At 38.1% G+C, this 27,476-nt stretch overlaps 2 protein-coding genes across 2 annotated transcripts; one reads left to right on the forward strand and one right to left on the reverse strand.

Annotated features, from left to right (window-relative positions):
- Window positions 1–191: 191 nt before the first annotated feature.
- On the reverse strand, window positions 192–4,571 carry cisd2 (CDGSH iron sulfur domain 2). Its single transcript, XM_034120525.1, has 3 exons — window positions 4,335–4,571; window positions 1,757–1,971; window positions 192–1,546 (listed from the first exon to the last, which is right to left on the reverse strand). The coding sequence occupies exons 1-3, from the start codon at window positions 4,435–4,437 to the stop codon at window positions 1,457–1,459; spliced, it is 408 nt and encodes a 135-aa protein (XP_033976416.1). The 5' UTR covers window positions 4,438–4,571; the 3' UTR covers window positions 192–1,456.
- A 4,144-nt stretch (window positions 4,572–8,715) lies between these two features.
- suclg1 (succinate-CoA ligase GDP/ADP-forming subunit alph) lies at window positions 8,716–27,222 on the forward strand. The gene is given in 10 exon segments (XM_034120749.1): window positions 8,716–8,887; window positions 10,946–11,046; window positions 14,171–14,287; window positions 14,456–14,497; window positions 14,499–14,669; window positions 15,140–15,197; window positions 15,751–15,834; window positions 18,427–18,578; window positions 22,649–22,837; window positions 26,809–27,222. Coding segments are annotated over 10 exon segments (975 nt in total). The 5' UTR covers window positions 8,716–8,853; the 3' UTR covers window positions 26,836–27,222.
- Window positions 27,223–27,476: the final 254 nt, after the last annotated feature.

Here is a 27,476-nt window from a genome sequence, read left to right on the forward strand (position 1 = left end):
TATATATCTATGAATGACATTCCCAACAGCCTTTTCTGAACTTTATGTGTAGTGCTTATCGGCAAATATAAGCATGCCAACTAACATGGTCAAAAATGATACGTGCTAAACATCAGCATGTAACACCAAAGCATGTTGGCATGTAGCACACTGCATCAGCCTCATAGAGCCAATACAGACTGAAGTCCTAGTCTTGTTTTCTATTGCTTTTATTTCACAAAATACATGTGCATGAGGACATTTGATGGCATTGGTGCATGTTTTCTTTGTGTGTGTTATTGACAAAAGTGGCAAAAATAATGCACTTCTTTATAAATATGACCCCGAAGTTATGCTCTGCATGCCAGTCCTATTGAAAAAGTGAGCAGCAGAGAAACTGATGTGATCAGTTGATATGCTCAATTATCTTTAATTGAAAATCTATTTCAGCTCAAGGGTCCATAAATCGTCCCCTGTCGTAGTATAGAGAGAAGGCAACGAAGCTGCAGTTCTGTCGACTATTCCTTTTTTACACATTAAGCACAGAATGAATCAATTCAAGCCATAATCTTACAAAGGTTCATGAACACAGTTATTAATAGACATCATGGACATACAGTTTTGATAATGCAAGCAATTTATGTATAAAATATTGCTGATCAATCAAGTAGGAATATTCCAGTAGGAGGTCAGCTGTATACAGCCATTATAAAAGGCAGAAGCTTGAAAAACAGTACAGAGCAAATATCTTTCTGAAACCTCGACAGTGTAGGGAGGTTACACCTGTGTAACTGGATATTTATCAACAATGCAGTGGTTTGAAATGTTTGTAGGCAACAGAGTTGAATACAAAATGTAAAACTCAAATGCTTCAAAATGAATCTGAAGAATAACAAATAGCTTCCCATACACACAATAACTTATAAGAGAATATATCACATCGTGAAAGAGTGAAGAGTATATTGGCACACAGACAAAGAGATGGTTTGTTAAAAAATACCAAAATAACATCCAAAATGAAGACATACAGAACAAAGTGTTCATCAGAGGTTGGACTAGTATTTAAGTATTTAATTTATACAAATTAAGTCACTGCAATTATGTTTCAAGTTTTCCTCTCAAAAGTGGTCCCAATGTTTTGTAATTGATTCCAAAATAGTTGAGACCTGGCTAAAATTAAAGTTACAGACATATAAAAAGGCTGTTAACCAAACAAAAGTAAACTATGAAGATACACCTATAAAAGAAGTAGGAGAAAAAGCTTCTTTACTGCACAATGTGATGTAAAGATCCTAAAATACAGTTTTCTGTTCCGTTTTGTATTTCTAGGTGTATCACTTCAAACAAAGACTTGTCATCCACATTTCAGAGCAACATAAACATGACAACAGGGTGAGAAAAGGAACAAAAATGAATCATGTTAAGAAATAAAAACTAAAGACAGAGGAGGTGAGAAGAACATTCCATCAGTGATCAATTATAGTATCTTCTTTTTCAGTATGAGCGGTCCCACGTTGTCCCCTGTTAGCTCGTTGTGCTTTAAGTGTGACTTGTCACAAACAGGAAACTAGAAAAGGAAACAACTTGGCGTTAGTTGATCAGCAAAATACAGACACACTCTTCCTTATCCTGCATAGTAAAACATATCATTATTGATTGGAGACAGTATGACTTAGCTAATGAAAGCAAGTAAAATGCTTTAATAATTCTGTGTGAAAAATAAAAATAACTCAGTTATTGCTCACTACGAATACATATGCAAAGAGATTCAACTCACAGTTTTGGAGCGCCAGCAGCGACAGTAACACACATTTGCGCTGTTCAGGTCCTCGATGTCTATCTCGTTGACCACTTTGGGATTCTCTTTCTGGATCTTCAGGTTGATCAGGCTGTCCCTCTGCTTCTTCTTCTTCGGCAGGAAGGGGCGAATGGTCAGATAGCCCAGCAGAGCCAGGATACCCAGGAGAGGCAGCAACCGGAGCCATTCAGACACTACACACACATTAAAAATATATATTTTATACAAATATATTATCTGAAGTTATGAAATGTTGAAACACAACACAGTCAACAGTCATAAAAAAAAGCAATCACCAATAATATCTGACATCAAGTAGCCTACTATGATATTAATAAGATATTTAACAACCTAGCGATGGAGTGCTTTTGTAGCCTTGTGGTTACAGCACATGTAAGGAAAATATAACTGCATCTTCCCAGGTTCGATAATGACATTGGGACCTATGTTGCATGTTGTTTCTCACTCTCTCCCCCCTTTTCTATACAGTAAGATTAATAGAAGTGAAACAATTCGAAACAACAAAACTTGGAGAGATTAAAGTTACGGCATATATGTGAAATGTGTTAACTGCAATTACATCTATTTTTAAAACAAATGATTCTAAGGTGAGTCCAAGATCCTCATCCCAGTGTGGTCACTCTAGGCTAGGGTAACACATTGGAGGACAAGCTCACCTCTTATCTGTATTTCCACTCTATTAGTGTGAGTGATACACAGCTATCGGGGGGAATTCCACACTGAGCCAGAAAAGTGCTTTGGGAAAACCCATCATAAAGTCCACCATACATGGAGAGGATAGACCATTGGGGCATGGTGAAGATTAACCACAATTTATATATTATTAGCTATGAGTTTTAGCCCAGCTCCAGGAACTTTTTTTATAATAATCTTATGGCTATTACAATTATTTTCCAGTAAAAGGATTTAGATGCCTAATGGGTCAATGCTAATCTTTAATCTCTTTAAGGAATTATAATCACATGTAGGAGCACTGGATAAATCTTTCATCTTCTAATCTGCACCGATTAGCTTAATTGCTCATTTATGACTGAAAATACAACCTCAGGAACAGGTTTAACTTCAGGCAACATCTTGACCTAATAACCAATTATATTAAGCCTTATCAATGAGTATTAAGTACTATTATAAAATATAACATCCTGTTTCATGCAGGTTTTTACTTTTACGGAGTTCTTAGAGACAAATTACTCAAATGAATGTAGCATGTCAATTCGGTCATGAAAGAGTTTCAGTCATGCAAGCGAGCTCAGCTTTTCACTTTTTGGGGCTATTTTTAGGACAAATCTGATACTTTCCAGGGATCTGTGTTGGCTGAAAGGTCATGTTGAAGTTGTGGATCTGCTTTAAGGCGGGCTTTCACTCAGGCTTTCCGAACCACTTTTGTGCTCTTCTTGATTTAAAACTTAACAATAAGATGTTTAAAGTGTATCGAGTCTTTGTAAAAGAGTTGCAAAGACGTTCATGAATCAGCTTTGGTGTCCTTGATTTAACAGTTGGAAGATGTCACTTGCAACAGAAAACACACTCATGATGTAGTCCAGCAGAGTTTTTCTGAGACTAAACTTCCAAAAAAAGTCCTCGTCGATTTCTGATCGTGATACTCATCTAAGAGAATTTGCTGATACTGGAGTATGGATAACTGATCTCTCTTTTTTCCTAAATTGAATTTGACAGCCTGAACTCTGAGATGATGGATAGTGACATCCATACAGACCAATCCCATGACATTTGTTTAATGTATTCAAAATAATCCCAAAACCAATCCTGCTGGAACTTTCCCATTGCTGTTAAAACAGAATATCATAAAGTTTTCCATGCTTGTATTTCTGTTAACCTCTTAAGGATGCATTTGTATTATATATTGTATTAAACATGTGTTTTTAAAAGTCATGCCAAGACCAAGGTGACCAAGGTTTGCTTGAAATAACCCATGATTGAGTACATTGTTGTAGCTCTGCTTTCACTGATATGAAAACATGAACAGGGTCAAAGACATGAAGAGGTTGTGAAACAATGATCTTGAGGTAGCCTGTGTTCTGAGACTGTCAGTAACTTCTGGTCTAGGACTAACTCTCCAGCCTTTGCATCAATTGCTGAGACGACATGGTTATATATTGTGCTAGAGGCAACATAGCATTTCATTTACAATTGTTTGGATTAACACTACAGGATATCACTTACACAGAAGTGGACAGGTTGCAACCTATTAAATTCAGACACATATGGGTCAGCATTGTAACAGTATTCAAACACAATCAAACGTAAGAGTGTATTGCTTAAAGCTTAAAGTAATTACCAAGTTGTTGCTAACTAAACTCTAACTATGATAAAGGGTGTATTTGGAAGACAATCCGCACGTCAGGATATAAAACATGTGTTGTAGGACACTCACAACTACAACACGACTATGACTGACTTTCCACTTTGCATGATAGCTATAGCAAAGAGCTCTGTGCTAGAAAGTGGCTCCCATACGTTCAGAAGTCATCTTCAATTGACAGTCAGAAGTTGAACACTGATGCAGTTAAATTACCTGTTAACCTGGCAAATCCGCCGATCGTCTCCGGAAGCGGAAGCCTCTTGAGGTAGGCTGGAAGCTGGACTTTTATTATCCTTGAAATGGATTCTAAAACCATCTTGAATTTTTCAATGTGGCAGGTTTTGTGTTTGACTTCGGTAGTTCCTGGGACTCGTTTATGTCATTGCGTTCATTTCTGAGCGTAGTTTTCCACCGGTACGTAAAGTATTACCGTGGAAACAATTGGAGAAAACAGGCGTTGACGGTTTCGTGAATACACGTAACAACGACTGTGACGCTAAGGTGCGTGACCAATCGGCGTTGGAGGAGTTGGTGGCTCCTGATTGGACAACTTGAATTCAGCGTGAAAGTGGAAAGAGGTGGTTTCGGTCTACTTCAAGGAATCCTCGTAAACTTCCCTTTTTTGAGAACTCTATACGGTTAAATAAATACATGAAAAAAAAAGTTTGGGAACTTTGATGTTAATAAAACAATATATATTAATATATGTATTACTAATCCTTAATTAAAAGGTAAGTCATTGAGATCAGTCATCTCTTTTCAAGGAATACCTGTCAAAGAGAGGCAGCAGTTTAAGTAATAAAAAACATAGATTGCAAGGTACATTTTAACATGGATATTTTTTAATCTGCCCAGGGCCGGCCCCGACCAATTTGCTGCCCTAGGCAAGATTTTTTTTTTTTATATTGAAGTTAAAAGCATCAATCTGGTGCACTTTAAGAGCAACATTAGGAGATCTATGGATACATCTCTCAACATCAATATGAAACAGAACTGTAAGCAGATTTATTTTTTATTTATGGATATTTTACAAATCACTCCCCTTTCAAACTGTATTCTTGTTTATTACTAACAATTTTGTTTTACTGTCATATAGTACTCTATACCTGTTTTTCATCTATTCTCTTATTTTTTTATAACTTTAATAATCATATAAAGGTGTGCCTTTACCTCACTGAGCTGAGGTTATCAGAGCCTCTCAATCTTTCAGGAGAGAGCTCTCTAATGGCCAGTGGCGGCTCCAGAGTATTTTTGTTGGGTAATCTATGGTAGGGCTAACCCATACAGTGGTGGGGCTCAAGTCAGTATTTGCAATGTAATTACATACACGCTATATCGCCCCCCTTGACAGTGAAATGCCATGCGTGAGGTTTAGATTATTTCCCTGTCTCAATCCAAATTGAACTGTATGAAATAAAAAGGCACATTTGTCTTGTAGTAAATAAAAAGGGCGACCTGGAGCCAATCCTGCAATTTCCCCACAGGTGAAAGAGTTGACTTGCTGAAAACCCAACCCCTGCAGGGGGGTCTGGGGGATTCTCTAACTAATTTTACTAACATAAAATACACATTCTGGTACTCTCTTGAGAAGAAAAATAAATAAATCTATTACTACACATTTAAAAAAATGAATGCTATTTTTGTTTTTTGTTACTTTGTTCTGAAAGCTGAACCTGCTGCTCCTCAGAGAGAAAGGGGAAGAGGCTGTGTGAATTACTTTACATTGTGGAAAAGGGTGGATAGCCCCCATTGTTCTGCGTGTCAAAATGAAAGACAGCCCACACACCTATCAATCATCAAACCTTGGTGTCTTATTTCATTACGTGTTGATTTCTATCAACACGTAATGTTGTATCGATGTATATAGAGATGTACTACAGCAAAAGTATTCTCCGTCGGGACTTCCTCCAACAACACCACGCCGTTATCGTGATTCTGATTGTCCAGAAGACATTATCAAAGATGTTTTATTAAGAAGACGATCACTACGTGACAAAAGTTTCAAAACCGTTTCTAGTCTTCGGTATTTCCAGACAAGTGGCTACTGAAATCAATCAGTCTGTGCAATTTACTCCGCGCGAGTTGGCGGATTTTATTTTGCTTACTTTAACATCATTTTTCATGGTGGGGCTAAGGTGGGGCTAAGCCATTTCTTGGTATGGCTGTAGCCTACCCCAGCCATACCCTGGCGCCGCCACTGCTAATGGCGCATTTCCACCATGGTGCGGAGAGCGGTTTAAGCGTGCCGTGTCGTGCCGGGCCCGTTTTTGGTTGCGTTTCCACTATGCCTAGTTCCGGCCCGGGGCTACTTTTTCACCTTTTTTCTGGCCCGACAAAATTGTGGTTCTATCGGGGCCAACAAACAGGGCTGAGTCGGGCTGAGTTTGCTAAACTAGAGAGAGAATCGCTGGCAAGGGGGCTACAACTACAACAAGATGAACATATTTGACCGTGATTTAATTGTAATACACGTTTCAAAATGATGCCGAAGTAACAACATACTGATACTGGTTAGTAAAAACCATGAATTAATGCTTTGAGAAGTCTGCAGACAGACGGCAGGCGAAAAACCTTGTTGTCTAAATGGAGATCGGCTAAGCTAACGCAATATATGCTCCGACCGTCCACACTCACAACAACGGCCTATACAGACATAAATAAACCAGCGACTGTACTCGCCATGACACAGACAGTCTGTGGTTTGTACTTGTTTAACTTTTGTCTAGTTTCTGAACAGATATGAGGAGCTGTGAGCTTGAGTGCTAACAGCTGATGTTGTTTTTCTGGGGTGCTCATTGAAGATGACGTCACGGCTCCGTTACGATACTACCCCAGTTCCTAAACTGGAAGCGCAGCATAAAGTGAGCCAGTCCTAACAAGGCATAACGAGGCCTAGCCATACCGAGCGAGGCCGAGCGAGGCCGTGTAGTGGAAATGCGCCCCCCCCGCGGACGCTTAAACAGTAAATTCCAATGTTAATAAAAGCACACAGAAGCTGTATACGTTTTTTTGGGAGTTTGATTTATTTTAAATTAACAAAAATACAAAAATAAAACCTATAATTGCACACTAAAACCATTATTTCAAAAAAAGAACAATTTCACATAAACCTCTGGTTTTTACTGGGGCTGGGGCAGTTCAACATGATTTTGGGGGGTGGGTGGGGTGCGCAATAGACACTGTACGCAATATAGGCGTAGTTCTGTTAGTATAAGATAATAAGATAATAAATTGTGTTGTTATGAAATATCAAAAAAAATATTTTTTAAATTTCTAACTTTTTTCTTTTTTTTTCTCCCCAATTTTCGGCGCCCCGGATGGTTTGATGCGCCCATAGCATTCGCCTATACTGCCTATGCCGAGGGCCGGCCCTATCTGCCTCTTCTTCTATTTGGAATTTGAATGTATTTAACATGATACATTCATTAAAGGTGGGGTATGTAATGTTGGAGAAACCAGCTCGAGTGCGCTAGAATTTGAAAGTACACAACCGGAAAAAATCTGCCTCTTCCTTCAGACTTCCTTACAGAGCCCCTCCTCCAACACACACGAACACGCACATGACCAATGAGGGCACGAGATAAGTTTGTGCACAGATGGAAGGCTGACAGGCAGGTAGGCCATCCAGTTATTTTAGCCGGGCCGGCTAAAATGATTGGTCGTGCTTTTTACAGCGCTACGGCTTCCACAGATGAATATTTTTTATGTATTTATTGTCAAAGCATTTAATATATTCATTGTTATTGCGATGTTAAGAGCATTCCATGGAATATAACAAAAAGTGTTTCTGAAATATATTACATACCCCACCTTTAACTTTAAAGTAATCCTCCAGCTAATTTCATGCTGATTGAAAAGGAAAAAAACAAAATAAAACGCTTACATATTTTACATTACATTATTTCCTGTATTATGATTAGGAAATTATGATTTACAATAGTACATTCAACAATCAAACTTTTGCAAAGTAACCTTTGCCACTTTGGATTACAGTTTCGGTATAGTCATCAGAATCAGAATACCTTTATTACATGGTTTCACCTCACAGGGTTATTCATCTGAGACTCAGCATTCCTGTTATTAAAGTATGTATACAAAGTGACAGTATGTCTTTGGTTAAGCTCCCAGCAGCCAGATAGTAAAATAGGCTAGAACCATTCTCTCAATATATCCATATATATATATATATATATATATATATATGGATATATATATATAGCATTATGTAACGTTTAATTATATTTCTGAGGTAAATATATATCATAAACATCTACAGCATATTGTTAAAAGACATGCAAAATGCTTGAATGTGGACCTTTAATTTAAATATGAAAATTGAGTGCAAGGTCAAAAAGAACTTTCAGCCTAATTTTATTTTTAGCTCAGGGTCTAAGACATTTACTCGAACTGTCCATTTGGTTGAAGCGACCTCTAGTGCTGTTAAGGTTTCTTTCACCCATTATGATTAGAACTACACTACCCAGAATGCCTTGCAAAACGAAGCAGCCGACGTTTTCGCCTGGAATATATAAATCCCTCTATGTAAATACTTTGTTTACATTCAACATCAGCAGGCTATTGTATATTAGTAAAGAAAGCCTGAAGTGCATTGTTAAATTATAAAATCAAATCTAGCTCTTAAAAAAAATCGCATTTGAAGGGAATAATTCTAGTCAGCTTAGAGTCGTGTGTCGGGTCCTCATCCTCCGGTGTCATTGGTGAATGACCGAAGATGTCTCACAGCAGGTTGTTTGCGAGGCTGCTTAGTAAGTATATTACTAAATTATAGAGTTATACTTGAAATGTTTGCTAGTTTAGTATCTGTCACGAAAGTAAAGTTGTTGACTGCGTGCTATACATTAACTGAGCTTTGCATAGTCTTGCACTGGCTAGCAAAGCTCCCTTTGGTTGGCTGTAAGTTAGCTTCCATGCTAGTTAGCCACACTAGCTTGCCAACAGTCTGTGTTGTTTTAACCATAGGTTTTAACTCACTGACAGTTAGCCAGCTAGCTAGCTTTTGGCGTCCAGCTGAAATCTAACTATAACCCACTAGGCCAGAGCAAGTATTGATCTTTGACCTTGCATGTCCTTTCAACTCAATTAAGCGTTTATGTTAATTCTGCTCAAGTTGTTTTGGTAGACTATGTGAAGCTAATGTTAGTTGTAACCTTGCTGTTATTGAAAGCAGCTACTGGAAAATAGCTGTTTAGTGAGCCTGTTTGCAGCATGCTTAACGTTACATCCCAGAGACTTTTTCTTTTAGATATCTGACACCTTTGACTAGGACGATGCATTGGCAATACTATAGTCTGCTGGATTATGATTGTGATACCTGAAGTTTAGGAGGTGTAACATTCCTGGCACATTAGGGTAAACTGAACTTTGTACAGCCATTGATAAGTTGTCTCTGAAAGAAGACCCAAGTTCAGATTGTGAGGGAGAATACTGCGACCTTAAGCTTCTGTTTAGAGTGCTCATATGTAACCAACATATGTTACTTTGTCCGTTCTTTGTATACCAGTGATGTGACAAGCTTCAAACCTAAACACAGGATCATTACAGTAGTCATAATCAGAGTTGTTTTCTTCTTTTTACCCCATGTTACGTTTTATTTGTTATGGTCAGGCAGCCAATGCTTTAGGCCTTTCTTGTACCTTGTACCTTCTGACATTTGACAGAGGGAAGCCTATTAACCTTTGAAATTGCATCAATGAGCTTAAGGTTTCATTACACCTGTGTTAAACTAGTGCACTGGATGTTTTAAGGCACAATGAGTAGGATTTGTCTGATTTCTTTGGAATCTCAACAACTCTAGTGGAAAATGTTGCGACCATACTTCTAGGAATCTAGGTAATGAGACCCTGGGTCAAGACGTCAAGGGGTGACTGCTGAAGGCAGAGGTCGAGTAAGGGGCCGGGATGCACCCATAGAAGTCCTGTGCCTCCTTATTTAAACTTTGACCCATATTGCTGGGATATGAAACTTACGTTCTGCAGCTGCTGGAAACAGAGTTGATAAGAGCTGTGGGACTGAACTGAACCATAATAGAAAATGTTTGGGCTAGAAAGTCAAAACATTAAGTTAAAATGGTCTAAATACTATACATACAAAATACAAAATTATTTGTGAGTAACATGTAGTCATTTTAATAAATGTGTTGAAGCACCATTGTTTCCCTTCCACCCTTACCCTACAGTAGACCAAACACAATGTGTGCTATCCTTGACATTGATAACATTATCATACATTTGAAAGAAAAATAAATAAAAGCAGCTTGCTTTGGAGGACACAATCCCTTATCTCTACGAAATATCCTGAAGCAAACCATTATGTGACACAAAAAGGCAATTGCTTGTTTTGGCTATTAGGAAATATGTTTTGCCGCTTGCTGGAATTTTTTAATAGGAAGATCTAACTTTCTAAATGTTTGTATTTCTTACTTCTTCAGTGCAGCAGAGTGGAGTCAGCAAGACCCAATAGGTGTACAAAACTTTCCACTTTTATGTTTGATCCTTAAGCACTTTCAATAATTTCAAAAGTATAGTGTTAAGACTTTTAGGAGTTTTGTTCAGTCTTGAATGTATTAATTACATAATTCAATAACACAATAAAATAGGGTTGCTTCATATTTCTTTCTGGTCCCATATTTTAATTGTTATTTAACATAATCCCTTATCTCTACAAAATATCCTGAAGCAAAACATTATGTGACACAAAAAGGCAATTACTTATTTTGGCTATTAGGAAATATGTGTTGCCGTTTGCTGATATTTTTTAATATGGAGATCTAACTTTCTAAATGTTTTTATTTCTTACTTCTTCAGTGCAGCAGAGTGGAGTCAGGCACTGTTACACAGCCTCAAGACCCAACCTCTACATCAACAAGGACACAAAGGTCATCTGCCAAGGATTCACGGGGAAGCAGGTTTGTACTGACGTCTTGCTACCATAAACAGATGGGTTACTGTGATCTTTTTGTGAAATCTCAGTTTTTCCTACGCACGCACACGCACACGCACGCACGCACACACACACACACACACACACAGGCTGCTCGATTATGGCAAAAATCATAATCACGATTATTTTGGTCAATAATTGATATCACGATTATTAAATACGATTATTCATTGACTTTGAAAACATCCATTTATTGAACTTTAAAACAAATACAAATAATAATTTGAACAGTATCTTTTTAACTGTTGATTACCCTGAACGTATAATTCAACTGAAAAACCAATGCTAAAATAAATGATACATTTATATTTACATTTAAATAAATAATATCAAAATAATAAATACTAATAAACAAGATCAACAAATATTTTGGAGCGCACTTCCACAAGCTACTAATCATATATAAATATGATAAATACAAATAAATGAGACCAAAATAAATTAGATCAAATATGTTGCAGTGCACTGTCACAACCTAGCAAAGCAAAAATAATCGTTTTTTTCGATTATGTTGTTTTCGTAATTGTGGCAGGCCAAAATCGTAATTGCGATTAAAATACGATTAATTGCACAGCCATAACACACGCACATGAACACACACACACGAACATACACACACACAAAATATTCTCCCTCCTCTCAAAAATCATGAGGGATTATAAAAGTTTATTATTTCCATAACATGCTATTATTTTCACCTTGATTTACCTGTAGTGTTTACTAAATTGTCTAGATTTTTGAAGTTTATTTTATTTATATGGCAAAAATCAATGGGTTTAATTATAATATTTGAAATCATAATTAAGACCCTCAATTACAATTTAGGAAAAACATTTCTGTGGCCTCAAACATACAAAACAGAAAAAATAATTACGGTACAAGATCCTATTAAGTGAAATATGTTAATTATTAAATAAATATCAAGTATATATTACTGTCAACAACTAGTCAATACTGGATGTAAAAAAAATATAAAAAAATGTTTATGTTATGTGCAGTATTATTTATGATAATATTCATGATATGTGTGAATGCTGACATTTGACCTTGGATCAGTTCATTCTGTAGTGTAATTGTTGTAAGATTGCTTTGCCCCCTATTGTCCTGTAGAAAGACATGTATTCAAGTCATTTTCAGTTGTTTATTTCAGCTTGGAAAAATCCATTTTTATTTTGACTTTTGTTTTTCCCCCCATGACTACCCCGAGTCATCGGTTTAGTCAATGATTATACATACCAGTTATTTTTCAAGAGCATGAAAAAAAGCTGAAGTGAATCACTTGAACTGTATCCAGTCAAGGAGAATAAAAATCTTGGCAAGTGTGTTCAACAAGCCAGAAACATTGACTTTACAGATTTATTCTCTCCCTTATACATTTTTCATCTTCCATTTTCTCTTCAACATAATAAAAAGTTGTTAAATATAGCTCAAGTGAACACTCCGGGTAATTAGAAAGGGATGAGAAATGAAGCAAGTGCTATTGAGTGCACATTATGGTGTCTCTGGCTTAATAAGCAAGCAATTTTTCTAATTTATTGTCTTAACATTTGCGATAATAATGGTGCAAAGTTAGCAGAAGGTAACGGAGTATATTACAATGTTTGGGAGAAAATGCTGATTCATGGCTTGTAATTCCTCTTAATAGCCCGGTTATAAATTAAATATGAAGGTCCTTCATTTGCACTTGTGATTTTGACCCTTGCTACTTTGTCTACATTGTTTCAGCATCTTCAGTAATAATGAACAGACTTACATGATTTGTTCACCAGAAAATCAATTGACACTGACCTCATTTTCTAAGGAAGGTACAACTGAAATTCACTCACAAAATGTTACCTCCTAAAAAGCATGATACCCTCTTTAGGGCTATTACTGCTTTATCTGTTTTTTTTCCATTTACAATGGGCCCTCATGTTATAATTAGTACCACACACTACGAAGGGCAAGTCATAGGCTGAGCTTACTAGTGTCTCTCTCTGTAGCTACCCACATTAAGGTTGTCACATACGGTTTCCACTGTTATCCCTTAATGTGTTCTGTATTAGCTTGTTGGGTCTCCTCATAGAAGCTGTTTAATGTTTACTTTGAGAGAAATATTCCAAGCATAATATGCTTTAGTTGAATAACAAGATATTTCCCCGCCCCAAGGTCAATAATGAAAACTAAAAGTCAAAGTAAAGTCAATCTATTTTTTTAGCTTCACTTTTTCATCAAATGAAAATATTCAGAATATCTTGAGTGTCTTTTTTTTTAATACATTCTTCCAGTGAATATGTGAGATACAAACGGTTAACAATAAAAGCCAATATAAAGTTGAAACTAGAAGTTTCTTTGAAAAACTAATTACAGGACATTCGAAAATATTTGTTTATCTTATTTGGTAATGAAAAAATGACTTTTGTATTTTAAAAATGGTAAGCTTTACTCCAGTACAAGTCAGGCTATAGTGTTCTATATTAAAGGTAAATCTGTTTGAAACAAAGTGAAAATGCAGTGCTATCCTGCACCTTAAAGAGCATGACCACATTCACAGGGTTATTTGTGCCAATAATGACAATTAAATTAAATTGTGGCAATATAATCTATACCTTTTATCCTACAAGGAACTTGTTAGGTTTACACACTTTAAGGAAAGCTCCTATGTGAAGTTAGTAATTAGATATGTGTCTGGACATTCATTTGCCTCATGAATGTAGTGATCAAATCTTTCAAATCAATTTACATTCAGGTGACTGTACGTAAAAATATTTTTGGAAGATATTTTAAAGTCTGTGTCAAAGAAAATCCAAAGCCGCTTTAAATCTGTTTTTCCAATATTTTGCTAGGAGATTAAACTAAGCCTACATCATTATTTATCTGACAAGAACATTTTGATTTCTCCTCATTGAATATATATTTACCACTAGCTGAATCCAGCCTTGCTTATGCATCCATCCCTTTACCCAGCAGCTCAGGTGATTAATCCTGGATGGCAGCGTATTTCCTCCTTCCTCTCTGTCTGTAATGATATCTCAAGGTTGGCGCTACAGAAAGCGGCTGCACCTCACTCCATTACGCTCATTCACACACTGCCTCCTCTCTCCCTGCAGGGAACATTTCACAGTCAGCAGGCTCTCGACTATGGCTCCCAGGTGGTTGGAGGTGTTTCCCCGGGAAAGGGGGGGAAGACACACCTTGGGATGCCCGTCTTCAATTCAGTCAAGGAGGTATGTGTGACTCATTATCCATCTAAGGGTGTCCCTTTTTTATTTCCCTGTATCCTGTGAAGGACTGCAAAGCTTTTACTTTTTAAAGAAACATTAGGTGGCACTATTTCATAACTTTTAGAATTCTCATTGTTAATGCACCACCGATACCTTTATTGCTCGCCTCAGGCAAAGGAGGGCACAGGGGCAGACGCCACCGTGATTTATGTCCCCCCCCCCGTTCGCGGCAGCAGCCATTATCGAGGCCATCGATGCCGAGATCCCCTTGGTGGTGTGCATCACCGAGGGCATCCCCCAGCAGGACATGGTGAGAGTTAAACATAGGCTCCTGCGCCAGGGCATCACCCGCCTCATAGGCCCCAACTGCCCAGGAGTCATCAATGTAAGCACTCACACACTCACACACACACACACACACACACATACACACACACTCGTATACCTTTGCATGCATTTTCTTATTTGTTTGTGGCTTAGAGACCTGAAAGGACAATCTTCCTCTCGAGGATGCAGTAGAACTATTGATTTTAATGCATCACTGTTCTTTTAGCTTTTATTTTAAACTGTTTTGATTAATGTTCAATGTTAGCAGACAAATACAATGTACAACTTAAAATAAATATATAATGTTAACTTTGTTTTAAGCAGTGAATGCATGGCAATTCAAATTAAAGGAACATACATTTATAATTCTGTTTGTTATTTTTGTTTCTCTGTATTTTTAATTGTTTCTTTGAAGTTAGCTTATGGTTTAGAGAAATATATTGTCCTGAAGCACTCGTATCAACAATTATTCATCATAGTAATTGTTCTTTAGTTGCATTAAACATTAAATGTGTATCTTTTCTGCAGCCTGGAGAGTGCAAGATCGGGATCATGCCAGGCCACATTCACAAGAAGGGAAGAATTGGTGAGTTTTGCTAAATTGTCGATGAAATTAATAAAATGACACACTTTAAATTCTTTGTTTGGATTTTTTACATTCAAGCTATGGGAGATTTGTATTTAGGAATATTAGTTGAATAACTGCCTACATGTTTAAGTCTATAGATAGAAACGACTGAGGGAATCTTGAAGTCTAATGTATCAGAAAAGACTAAATTATATTCATATACCTTTTTTTGTTTTTTCCAAATTAAACAACGTCCTTAATTTATACTTAAATTGAGCTTCTGTTGTTGACAGCTTGATGAGGAGTGTGTGCTGCTGTTGACCAGTGAACCTTTACAATATGTCTGTTTTTATATTAAATCGACTGCCGTTACTCCCAAAGCATAGACACAACAGCTGTTACTGAGCTGCGATCTCTTTGTCTTTGCTGTCATGATGAAACGATTCAGTCAATGTTAGACAGAAAGTGACATCTGCATTATATCATTTTATCACCCCTGACTGGAGCAGTGATTTAGTTTTATTTTACAAGAAATATCATAAAATGTGTGCTTGTAAACTTTTTCCTTCAGGTATTGTGTCTAGATCGGGTACTCTTACATACGAAGCTGTGCATCAAACTACACAAGTGGGCCTGGGCCAGTCACTCTGCATTGGTAAGTAACCAATAACCTGGGGCATATTGAATTTAAATTTAGCACACAGTAACACAGCTCTTAGTTTTATATCCAGGCGATATTAAAACAAGCACTTAGCTGGGACTGAAAGAACAAATTGATCCTGATACAGTGGATCGCTTTATGGGTCTGGAAGACGACACGGAGAAAATTGAACAAAGAATAATGGAGGAAATTTCATTTAAGTATGTGTAGCATTTGGCTTGAAGACAGGATGGTCACTTTATACCAGGCACTCAACATCACATGCCCACATTTAATTTGAGCCTCTTTGTGAACGTTGGCAAGACCCAAGGCCTGAATTATAAGACGTAAAAAGACGGCTGTTGTGATGTTTCCTTACATCAGTCTTCACCAATTATGCTGAAGGGGATAAAAACTTTCATTAAAATTCCACTGAGGAAGAAATAGGAAGGTGAATCCACTTAATTCACCTTGCACCAAAACTCGACGCATTCCGGCAAAGAACCCTTTGTATTGAAAAGCACTTAAAAACGTTACGATCGTTGCTTAAAATATTCCTGTCCAATGGGAACATTGAAGTAGCTGCCATCTTTGAAGGGCACCATTGAGATTAAACGAACTGATCAAGCCCTCAAATTTCTTTGTGCTGAACATTTTAAAGCAATTGCGTCTCATCTACTGTGGTTCCGTTTCACATTATAACATGAAACATGAAGTTCAAAACTGACAGACCTTTGCTATAAAGTATTCAATGAATATTGTCAAGAAGCTAAGAAGAAACTATTCATGGAGCATGGATTTCATAAATGCTTTTGAGCTGCCTCTTTTCTTCCTTTTCATTATCCATTTTGATGAGTGAACTTTAATTTCCTGAAGCAGCTAAATGTTTTAAAACGTAATCATAATGGAACAGGTTCTGTATGACTTGCAGGTAATACATGCATTTCTACAATTCCCCACTAAAGATGTTGAATTAATTATTACCCTACCTTTCTGCCCCACAATCTCCCTAGCCTTGTTCCTGTAACTTACTGATGTGTTCTGTGGATCGGCAACATGCAGTTTTATAGCTCAACCTGAAGCTGGGACATTATTTAGAACAATGTTTCTTGCTGTCAGAAGTGAATCTCACTAACTGAATTTCTTCACTCGTCTATCCTCCTTATTGTCATGCTCAGTGAAAATGATGGGTTGAGAGCCTCTACCATGGCTGTTGTTGATGCTGCAGTGCATACTGGGACTAATCTGTTTTAACTCCATCATATCATGCAGACTTACTGTAATGAAACCCAGCTCTATTACTTCTTGGCAATACAACAAGTATAAAGATTAACCATATCACAAAAACAAAATCGTTATCTACTTCCAACAAATCTCCATGCGAGGGCTCGTTGGACACCAAAATGAACTGAAAAACAACTTTGCTTCATTATTATTTAGACATTTTAATTACTGGGTGTCCTCCAGCCAGACTTCATAAAGCCAGCGCTGCACCGGTATTAAATATTGTAGAGTTCATTAAGAAGGTTTATTGGTAGTTCTGTTGGTGACTTGTTAAGTCTGAGACTGACCTAGGGGCTGCTGCAAATTACAGCTAATACAATATTTAATATCACTGTCATCTTTGTTGCTGCTAATGTGCTTCTCTGTGATAATTATTCATGTCGTTTTTCTTCTTGGTCCTGCCAGGTTTTTTTTATTGGAGAGAATATAAATCTAGTGGACATTTTGTCTTCTAATATGTTTCTGTGGAAGGTTTGCCCATGCTATTATAGATCCTGGTGTATTATTTTGTGGAAATGATATTTGAAAATGATAACAGGACCCTTGAAATTTGGGAATAAAGTCATAAGTCATGTATTCTTGAACAGAGAGGTGTCATTAAATTCCAATAAAGAAAGAAGGGTTGATTGGGTAGCAATGCAATCAAACAAACCTTTATAGTGACTTTGAAGTCAAATAAAAAAAATGCAGCACCTATAACCTCAGTCAATGTTTACATTATTTAAAAAGTACTCCACACTGTTCTGTTTAAACCTTAAAACAACTTCAACCGATATTTGTAAATTAACAAAGGGGTTTCTTGAAGTTTCAAACCTACAGAGAATAATGAATTATGTTCTACTCGCATCTATGAAGCAATTTAGCATCTCTCAGCTTATTGATTTGATTTTCTGACTTTACTGTTTTGATTCTCTCCTAGTTGTTTCCAGACGCAGCAGGCAGCTGTTACATAATAAAAAAACTCTTAACAACCCACTTTGCACTACACCTAAGCTGCTCTGCACTAAAGGGAGCATTTAGCAGCTAAAGAGACAGGTATCTTTTCTTTTGAGTTGTTCTAGCAAATACATTACATCTCTCTGTGGCACAATGTGTAAAAAGAAAACACATTTATTAAGAACTTCCATAAGCCTCTTGAGTTGTGTGTTAGATGACGAGTAATGCTGAACCTAATAAGATATTCTGCTCACATTAAACATTTCAGGCAGTGCCAAAGATTTGAGTTCCACCTGCCTCTTGTTTTGCTGAACAGCCATGTGATCCTCAAATATTCACAGGAATTTTAGCAGTCTACAACTAGTGTGTGTTTTTGTCTCCTGCTAGGTATTGGCGGGGATCCATTCAACGGTACGGACTTCATTGATTGTTTGGAGGTGTTCCTGAATGATCCCAAGACAGAGGGCATCATCCTTATTGGGGAGATTGGAGGCAATGCTGAGGAGAATGCAGCGGAGTACCTCAAACAGCACAATACTGTAAGGGAAAAACACCCATGATTTAACCTCACTCTCCTTGTTCTGTCCTCTGCTGCAGCACATGTTTCTGTGTTCATAAAAAATGTATCCTTAGCTCTTAGTCATGCCTTTTCAAGCCTACCAGCTGTAGCGAACACTGAAAAGCATCGTGTGTCTAGAACAATGTGTCCTTTGTGTTTGATCACTGCCTCAGGCTGTCTCTCACTTCTCTATGTCCGTGTGATAAATAGAAAGAGTGACAGCTGGGGTAAAGGTATGAATCACGGTAAATGTTCCATAAATCTACAGTGTTGACGAGCAATGCACCTTCAGTGATGCCCACATGTGATAAAGAGCCGCAAGGTTATTATCGGCTTATGTTGCCATGTCGCTGCTCTAGAAATTGACATTTTTAACTCCACCAGCCCTGTTTCGCAATTTTCTCCCTGCACATGACTTTTAATCCGTCAATTTTGTCAGTGTGTCTGTGTTTGTTTCTGTGCATGCGCACGTTCTAATGGTGCTCTTGAGCTGCGAAATGGATTTGAGTTGCCCTCGGCTGCTCTAATGCATGCAAATCTCCCGCTGGCGTCTCGGGAGAATAACTTCTCTCGCTCAACAAATAAAGTACGAACACCCCCCCCCACGCCCTCAGAGTGTTGACAGCAAGGGGCAGTTCAAATGAAACACGTGCATGAAAAAGCCCAGCAGAGTGTAGGAGTAAGCTGCAGATCCTCTGCTGAAAGTCAATTGAGTAGAACATCCTCAAAAACATAGTGTACATTTCTTAATGGTTGAGGAGAGCACAAAGAGGTCTGAAGACTTTGGTTCAAACTTTACTTCATTTGAATACATTTGGATTCACATCACAAATACCCTTACCAAGGGGAACTCCCATGTGTGCATTTTCTATGAATGTGGAGCAGAGTGTTGCTAGAAAGAAGCAGCAGGTGAGCTCAGACAGAATAAATAAATAAATACGACTAAATAGTGACTTGATGATCAAGTTTAGCTAATTTAGGAGGTTTTTTATTTACAAGAGCTTTAGCGCATTGATCTGTTTTATGAAGTTACCTGATAATTTAATTTGCAGTCTTGAACTGGCAAGAGTAATCTGCCAATATGTTGCAGACTCATGCATAATGGAACACTTTCCTCTGCTTTAGAGGACGAGATGGGATAGAAAAACATTTTTGGGCTGACTCTGAAGAACCATGTTAACCTCTGAATGCTTCTCACATCTGTTCAGGGATTTTATATAGGTTTAGTTTAGTGTCCATTGAAGGAACTTTTAAAATACAGTTTGTTGGCTCTAATAAAATATGTCATGGTATATTCCTTCATGGCCACTGAGCTACATCCCTAATAAAAAGATGGGGGGTAGAACATCTTCTACGCAAAATGCATTAAAGCTTCATCTGTGCAGGTTGTTGTAATGGCAAGTAAAAAGCAAAAGACTAAAAAACCCATTCCATCCAGACACAAAACGCTATCCAGTAAGAGAGTGACACAAAATAATAATCCAATCTGGTTATCGGGCACCGTGATCAGATTTTGGGTCAACTAATCGTGATTGGCCCCCAGAAGAACGTTACATTGTGTCTTTTCTAGCTGTGCCCGCGGCCACTTCAAACCAGAAGAATGGTTTCAACACCACAGCAGACTTAACTTTGGCAGAACATTGTGTTCATGTACAGCGGGACGCCATCACTCACACTAAGTGGTTAACAGAGAAAATAGTTCCTTTAACACTCTGCATTTTACAATCCCGTGACAAATCATGCCACACGGGAAACTAAACGTTTACGCCGCTCTGATACATTTAGAGTCCAGTGTCTTGGTTGATTTGTGTCATGCAACATTACATCTATTGAACTCCTGTTTGGAAGAGACACATTATAGCAAAAGGTGAAGAAGTATTGATTTCAGTCTTACAGTTGAATTACCGCAGACTTTTTATCTGCCGACACCTTAATTCTGTAGAATTCAAGAAAACAACCGTATATTTCCAACTAAGCTCTGCTGTCAGATTTTATGATGCAGGGCATATTTCAAGGTTCAATCTTCATCAGTGTCTGAGGCGCTTGCCAACATAATATGGTCTTAAAAGTCACCTGTATCAAAGGTCTGCCAGAGTTTATGGGCTCTCTGAAGTCAGAAGAAGGTTTTCCTCAGAAGAACCATATTAGAATTTGCTTCATGCATATCAAGTAGGTCGGAGTATTTGGCACCTAAGCTACCATAGAGGTTTACTGAATTTCTCTCTATTTCAGCCCCTTGATTTTTAGCCCGGCCTGTCTCCACTGAGCTTAGCTAAAGCCCTCCTAATTCTGTGGAAACAACACAGAGAACTAACGCAGGATGTAGTCTGGAGAAAAGTGTTGGTGAGCGCCGTGTGTGCGAACACACGCCAGTTTTATTCATGCCTACCCGTCATGTTTATAGGGCCGTGTAATTGTCTCCGTTTGCTTTTCTAAGCTGGAGTACAATTTCTCACCTTGGAGCAGTGCTGTTTTTGTGTTCATATAATAAAGCCCTCCTACAGGCCTGTTGGTGGGGGAACTACCCTATTGGTCTCATAATTAAGGTAATATATCCGAACTGCTAACAGTGGAAAACAATAGACGGGTAGAGTGAATGATAGCATAACTCCCCTCGCTGTATGCATTGTTAGTACTTAGTATCAAGGGAGGCAGGGATTAATAGAGTAATTAAACCCCTTTCGTTTGAGGTAGATTTAAGACCTGATTCACATGAGGGTGGTTTGTTTATCAAGAACGTGATTTGACTTCTGAATACTGAGTGAGGTTCGGTGCTAATTTGTTTTGTGCTTACATTTTTCACCGCTGCAGAACAGATGCTTCCAACGTATTTAGAGCACTTTTAAAGCGATATTCCTTCTTTTAATTTCCCCATAACAGTGCAAGTGTTAATGTCTCATTAGCGGCGCAGTTCTATCCAAGGTCCCTGGCTGATACACGCCCTGCTAGTTTTAATTATTAAAAGTCATATCCAGTTTATATTAGATGCTGCAATATTGTTCCTGCCAAGTGTAGTGTGTGTGTGTGTGTGTGTGTGTTGTGTGTGTGTATTAGTGTGTGTGTGTGTAGTGTGTGTGTGTGTGTGTGTGTGTGTGTGTGTGTGTGTGTGTGTGTGTGTGTGTGTGTGTGTGTGTGTGTGTGTGTGTGTGTGTGTGTGTGTGTGTGTGTGTGTGTGTGTGTGTGTGTGTGTGTGTGTGTGTGTGTGTGTGTGTGTGTGTGTGTGTGTGTGTGTGTGTGATGTGTGTGTGTGTGTGTGTGTGTGTGTGTGTGTGTGTGTGTGTGTGTGTGTGTGTGTGTGTGTGTGTGTGTGTGTGTGTGTGTGTGTGTGTGTGTGGTGTGTGTGTGTGTGTGTGTGTGTGTGTGTGTGTGTGTGTGTGTGTGTGTGTGTGTGTGTGTGTGTGTGTGTGTGTGTGTGTGTGTGTGTGTGTGTGTGTGTGTGTGTGTGTGTGTGTGTGTGTGTTATATTCCTAAGTATGAAATATTAGCTGCCGTACACACACACTCCGTCCCCCTTGCTTATGGTGTTATTGCTGAAGATGAATTATTAGCTCTCTTCACCTTGGAAATGATCTTAACTGTTGAACGTAACATCCATCAGCGAGCAGGCAGCACAGACAGCCACCGAGCTAATCAGTGCCTGCATGACTAATTACCATCTCAGGAATGAGATGATATGAAGTGGCAGGGGGCTGAGCCCCTCTCTGGTCATACACCAACCCATGCAATTAAATGGCTTGATTGACCCTTTGTTTTAATAATGCAGACCGAGGCAGAGCTGGCTGGTTAGACAAGCCTGTTATCATCTGTAATGGGAGGACATGGGGTGTTTAATTTCTTATGAATGAATAGAATGCAGGTGCAGAAAGCTAATGCTCGCTGTTTTCATCCATTTCTAGTTTTTCTCCCTTCCTTCCTCCTCCTCATACACTTTGTCGCTGTGCTAACTGCACTCACATCCTCACTCTTTCCCTTGATCTTATTCTGTTTTTGTCCATTTTCACAGAATTTTATGTTCACGTTTTTTTCTTTCTATCCCTCTATTTTGTCCAGGGTGCTAATGCAAAGCCCGTGGTGTCCTTCATCGCCGGGCTAACGGCCCCCCCCGGCCGCAGGATGGGCCACGCTGGCGCCATCATCGCTGGTGGGAAGGGGGGAGCCAAAGAGAAGATTGAAGCCCTCCAGTCAGCTGGAGTGGTGGTCAGCATGTCCCCTGCTCAGCTGGGCAGCACCATTTTCAAGGTGAGTCCTTCAGTCCAGCAGGATATGATTTATACACCGGCTGAAAGAGAAGGCATCATCAACACTTTATGTACTATGAGTATGAGCTGCATGTTTTTGACTTCAATATTTCTAATTCTTGCTACTTCACAACATTCTAGTGAGTAATATTTTAATTCTTTACTCCACACAATTATCTGACCTTCTACCTTTAATTACAGGTTACGATTGAGTATTAATAATCCAGTGATATAGATTACATCTAAATATACATGAGTACATTTACTTTTGATACTCAAAGTATGTTTTGCTGATAATATTTACATAATGTTTAACTCCCATTGACATAAGATCTTTCCAAAAAACCGTTATGCTTGTACCCTAAAATTGACAATCTGACTACGTCGGACTGAGTAATATTTTCATCATTCATCTCTCCTCCTCTAACATTCCTGTTACATCTGAATGACATCTAAATAAACAATAAGGCAACAGGAGTTCATGTCTGAATAATCATTACAAAAAAATACCAGAGGTATTTGGCTCAGATGGTCTGATTTATTTTTTTGTTTTTTTGTTGGCCTCCTCCATAAATCTAATCTCTTTCTGACTTGTATCTCTTTTCCTCTCCCTTACTTCAGTTTCCATCTTCAATTTCTGTCTGGAGTGTTGATATTACATTTGAGATGTTACATGATCTTGGCGTGACATTTAAACATTTATACTAATAATGGTAACATTTTACACAAATAAACTAAACCAATCATATGATTATGCTTTCATTACACAGAGAAATATGTTAGCTCATTAGAGCTGACGTTATGTAATCATCGTAATTACACCGTCAAAATTAAATATCTTGTGATTCTGGTCACTTGTGGCACCATCTTTCATCACCAAGCAGTTACAAATTGAAGAGGGTCAATTTAGGACGAAAAAATATATTCTGGTCGTAGCAATATTTGAGATTGAACTTTTAATACGCCGTAAAGAATGGCAGAAGAGAGGGGCAGAAATTAATAATCGCATGTTGACAGTGGCTGACTTGGCGCCCCTGCTTCTTTATTCCCATTTATCTTTGGGGAAGCACTGTTAACAAGATGTATAAAAAGTGAAAGCATGTATTACACCCATTCATCATCTTATACTTTCATTAGCACTGCTGGCGCTCCTGCACGCCGATATAGATTTGCACACATTTTTGTTCTCAAAGTTTAATTCATAATCATTGTGTGTAATGATGAAAAACGCGCAATGTGGTTGTTCATTTTGCTGCACATTGTGTTCATACATCTCTGTTAATCTCATTGGCTGCCGTAATCGAAGTAATAGAAGCAAGTAGGCAGAAACAACGCGGCCCCCGACTCAGGGGGGAGGGAGGGGGGGAGCATCTCTGCTGTCTCACCTGCAGGAGAAGTGAAGGCGCATATCTGCACATTAGATACATGCGCCATCTTATCCATTAGAGGTATAAGCATCATACTTACAGCTACACTTGATGGATTTAGGTACAAAAAAAAAAGTAAGGTGAAAGAAATAACCTCCTTGTCTTTGCTTTGAGGGTTCGTAAGACTGGATAAAGCGCTATATAAGTACAGTCCATTTACTAATGCAAGATAATACAATGGCTGCTCCATCTCGGTGGAACTTCATCAAATTGAACAAACTCTGCTGAGGAGGCTTTTTGTCCACAGAAATTGCACAACAGTTCATGGAGATAATAATTTCAGATAAACACTTGAAAATCTGGGTTCATGTTCAATACTAGCTAATCACGGGAAGTGTTTAGCTAGTATTGCTCTGTTGTACTCAAAATGTTTCATCCTTCCAGCCATTTGACCAAAAATAATATTTTATGGCATCAGATCTTGTTTTCTCTTAACATTTCTAAGAGGGATACATGGAATAACTGTTGAATTTACACTGTCACTACTGAGATAATTAAAAATACAATAAATCCCTCCTGGACCTTGGGCACAGGAAATGCAAAAAAACTTTCGTATCTAAACCAAGGAAATCTTATATATATATATATATATATATATATATATATATATATATATATATATATATATATATATATATATATATATATATATATATATATATATATATATATATATATATATATATATATATATATATATATATATATATATATATATATATATATATATATGTATTAACATATACTAAATTGTTTCTGATTTCAAATGTTTGTATTACTAAATGAAGCTGTCAGTCACTCGGGTGTTTGTGATTTAGCAGATTTGATGGTTGTCTATGAAGCTCCCTAACTAAAGCATTGTATTGTTTATAAGCTCAGGACAGACATTGTGCAAATGGTAATTTCCTTATTTGGCACAAATGTATCATTGTCCTGAAATAAACACGTTTTTTTGTTTATATTTCAGCTTTACTAATGTTCTCCAAATAACCCTATATGTCATGTTAGTCACAAAAGATTATTCAAAAAGATGCAACGCAACTGGAAAATAGTACATTATAACTGAATGAATTATGCAGTGCAGTGATATCCAAAGGAGTTTTCAGTGCAGAGAAAAGATAGCAGAAAACATATTGTGGTTTTACTTGTTTATCTGAGAAGAGCCTGATTCATATGCAAGGTAGAATAATTATGACCTTTTTAGTTGTTTACAAAATATCTGGAGCTTGTAATCGCAGCAGTAGATAATAATATTATTCCATCCTGCTCAATATTCACATGTGTTGGGATGGGAGCAGACAAACAGAAGCGGTACGCATTTAATCTCCAGATTCTGTTTGTGTAATATATTCAAAAGTTCAAGGCGGCGCTCGCAGGGCTTATTTATGCCTCAAACATCTGGCTCCAGGTGTGCTAAGGCTGCAGTCTGCCAGCATATAAATATCTGACTCTTCTTTCAGTTTCTATTCAGACATATTTTCACCTGCCCTTACGAGTGGCAACCTCCATTTTACTCCCACCTCCACTCTTCCTCTTGACTTGTCAGGCATCCCAGTCTGTCTCCCACAAAGAGTCTGGGTCTGTCCTCCCCCTCTCTGTCACAAACAACTCTGCCACCTTACCTCCACACTATGATTCCTGTCTTCTACCCTTGAGTTACTGTCTGCCTCTGTGGACTAACAAAGCATCTGTCTGCGTATGTCACAACTCCATCCTCCCCCTTCTGTCTCGCCATCCCATCGCTCTTCTTTTGCTCATTTCCTCTACAGCTTTATCCCTAATTACTGATCCCTGCGCCTCTCTCTCCTTCACCCCACTGCATCTATAAAGCAAAAAATCTCCCCTGCACCCAAAATGTCTTCTCTCTTTATTCCGTCCTTCCCAGAAAGTGGAGGTTAGTGGGGGCCAATATTGCCTCTCAAGCACTTCCTAATATATTTCCTCCTGAAGGGGGCAGTAGACCTCCAGGTTTCCACAGGCCGTCGAGGAGCGGGCCAACATGTGCCTGAGAGCTTGTGTGTTCTGCAGACCTGATAAATGACATTTGCATTAAGTTACTTTCCCCCTGTGGAATGGGAAATTCTTGGGGAACGACGTATTCTATCATCCTACGGTTTGCGTGATATTTCCTAAATTGAATATGTAAATAGCTACATCCTTTTTAATGGCTAACATAATGCTTTCTCATTTGTAGTCACATGGTTGGACTGTGCTTATAAACACAGCGACTGTAACCTCACATAAATCAGATCTGTGCAGATGTGCAGCCTCTATCAATCACAGGAAGTGAGCTGTTTTACTGTTGACAACTGGAACTAACTGACACGTACAGCGCAACATGTTATGCACTCCAGGAAGGAAAAAAAACTCAACAGGCTCTCCAGAGCTCCAGCCGCCTCGCTTTCCCCGGCTCAACAGCAAATCTGATACATGGGATCAAAACAGAGACTGTGAATTTTGCATGAATAAATCATTCACTTCTGTCTCACTTCATTTTCGCATTGTGTCTCATTCTTCCTTTCTTTTTCTTGCCCATCTCCTGTAGGAGTTTGAGAAGAAGAAGATGTTGTAAATTGTGCAAGAAGGCATCTGACCTCTTACCACCCCCCCAACCCTGAAATCGAGATGAACAGCCTGATTCTGGAGGTGGATATGCCCGACAGCATCTGTTAACCGCCATTATTTCAACCAAGATGCGCACTTGCAGTGTTTATATTGTAATTTTGCCATGAACTTGTACCTTGCACATACTCAATAAATTAAAAACAGTGTCCTAATGCTATCCTAGAGAAGTCGTTGTATACAAAGCTTTATAGATGTGTTTGTTCCTCCTCCACATTATGACAGCCAAACGATGCTTACCTTAGTGATCTGTTTTGTTCTGTACACACATGCTATGACATGCTCATCACTCATTTAACTGGCTGTCCACCTGAATAAGAACTATGTCTATCATTTCCCTGCTGTGTCGTTTCGATCCTTTCATATGGCACGTTTGAGAAACAGATGTGATCTAACTATTACATAAAGTTTTTTACCTCTTTGAATTAACTTGACATCTAAGAAAACAGACGGCAGACAAAAGGTGTCAGATGTTGAGTGGGTATAATGATGACAAGCTTTTCCATTACATATAACCAGGTTTAGTGTTAAGATGAAGGTTCTTTCATACCATAAGTCTTAGTATTTTCTGCAAACGTTTTACACTCTAAT

The sequence above is a fragment of the Trematomus bernacchii genome, unplaced genomic scaffold (assembly GCF_902827165.1).
Source record: "Trematomus bernacchii unplaced genomic scaffold, fTreBer1.1, whole genome shotgun sequence".
Lineage (NCBI taxonomy): Eukaryota > Metazoa > Chordata > Actinopteri > Perciformes > Nototheniidae > Trematomus > Trematomus bernacchii.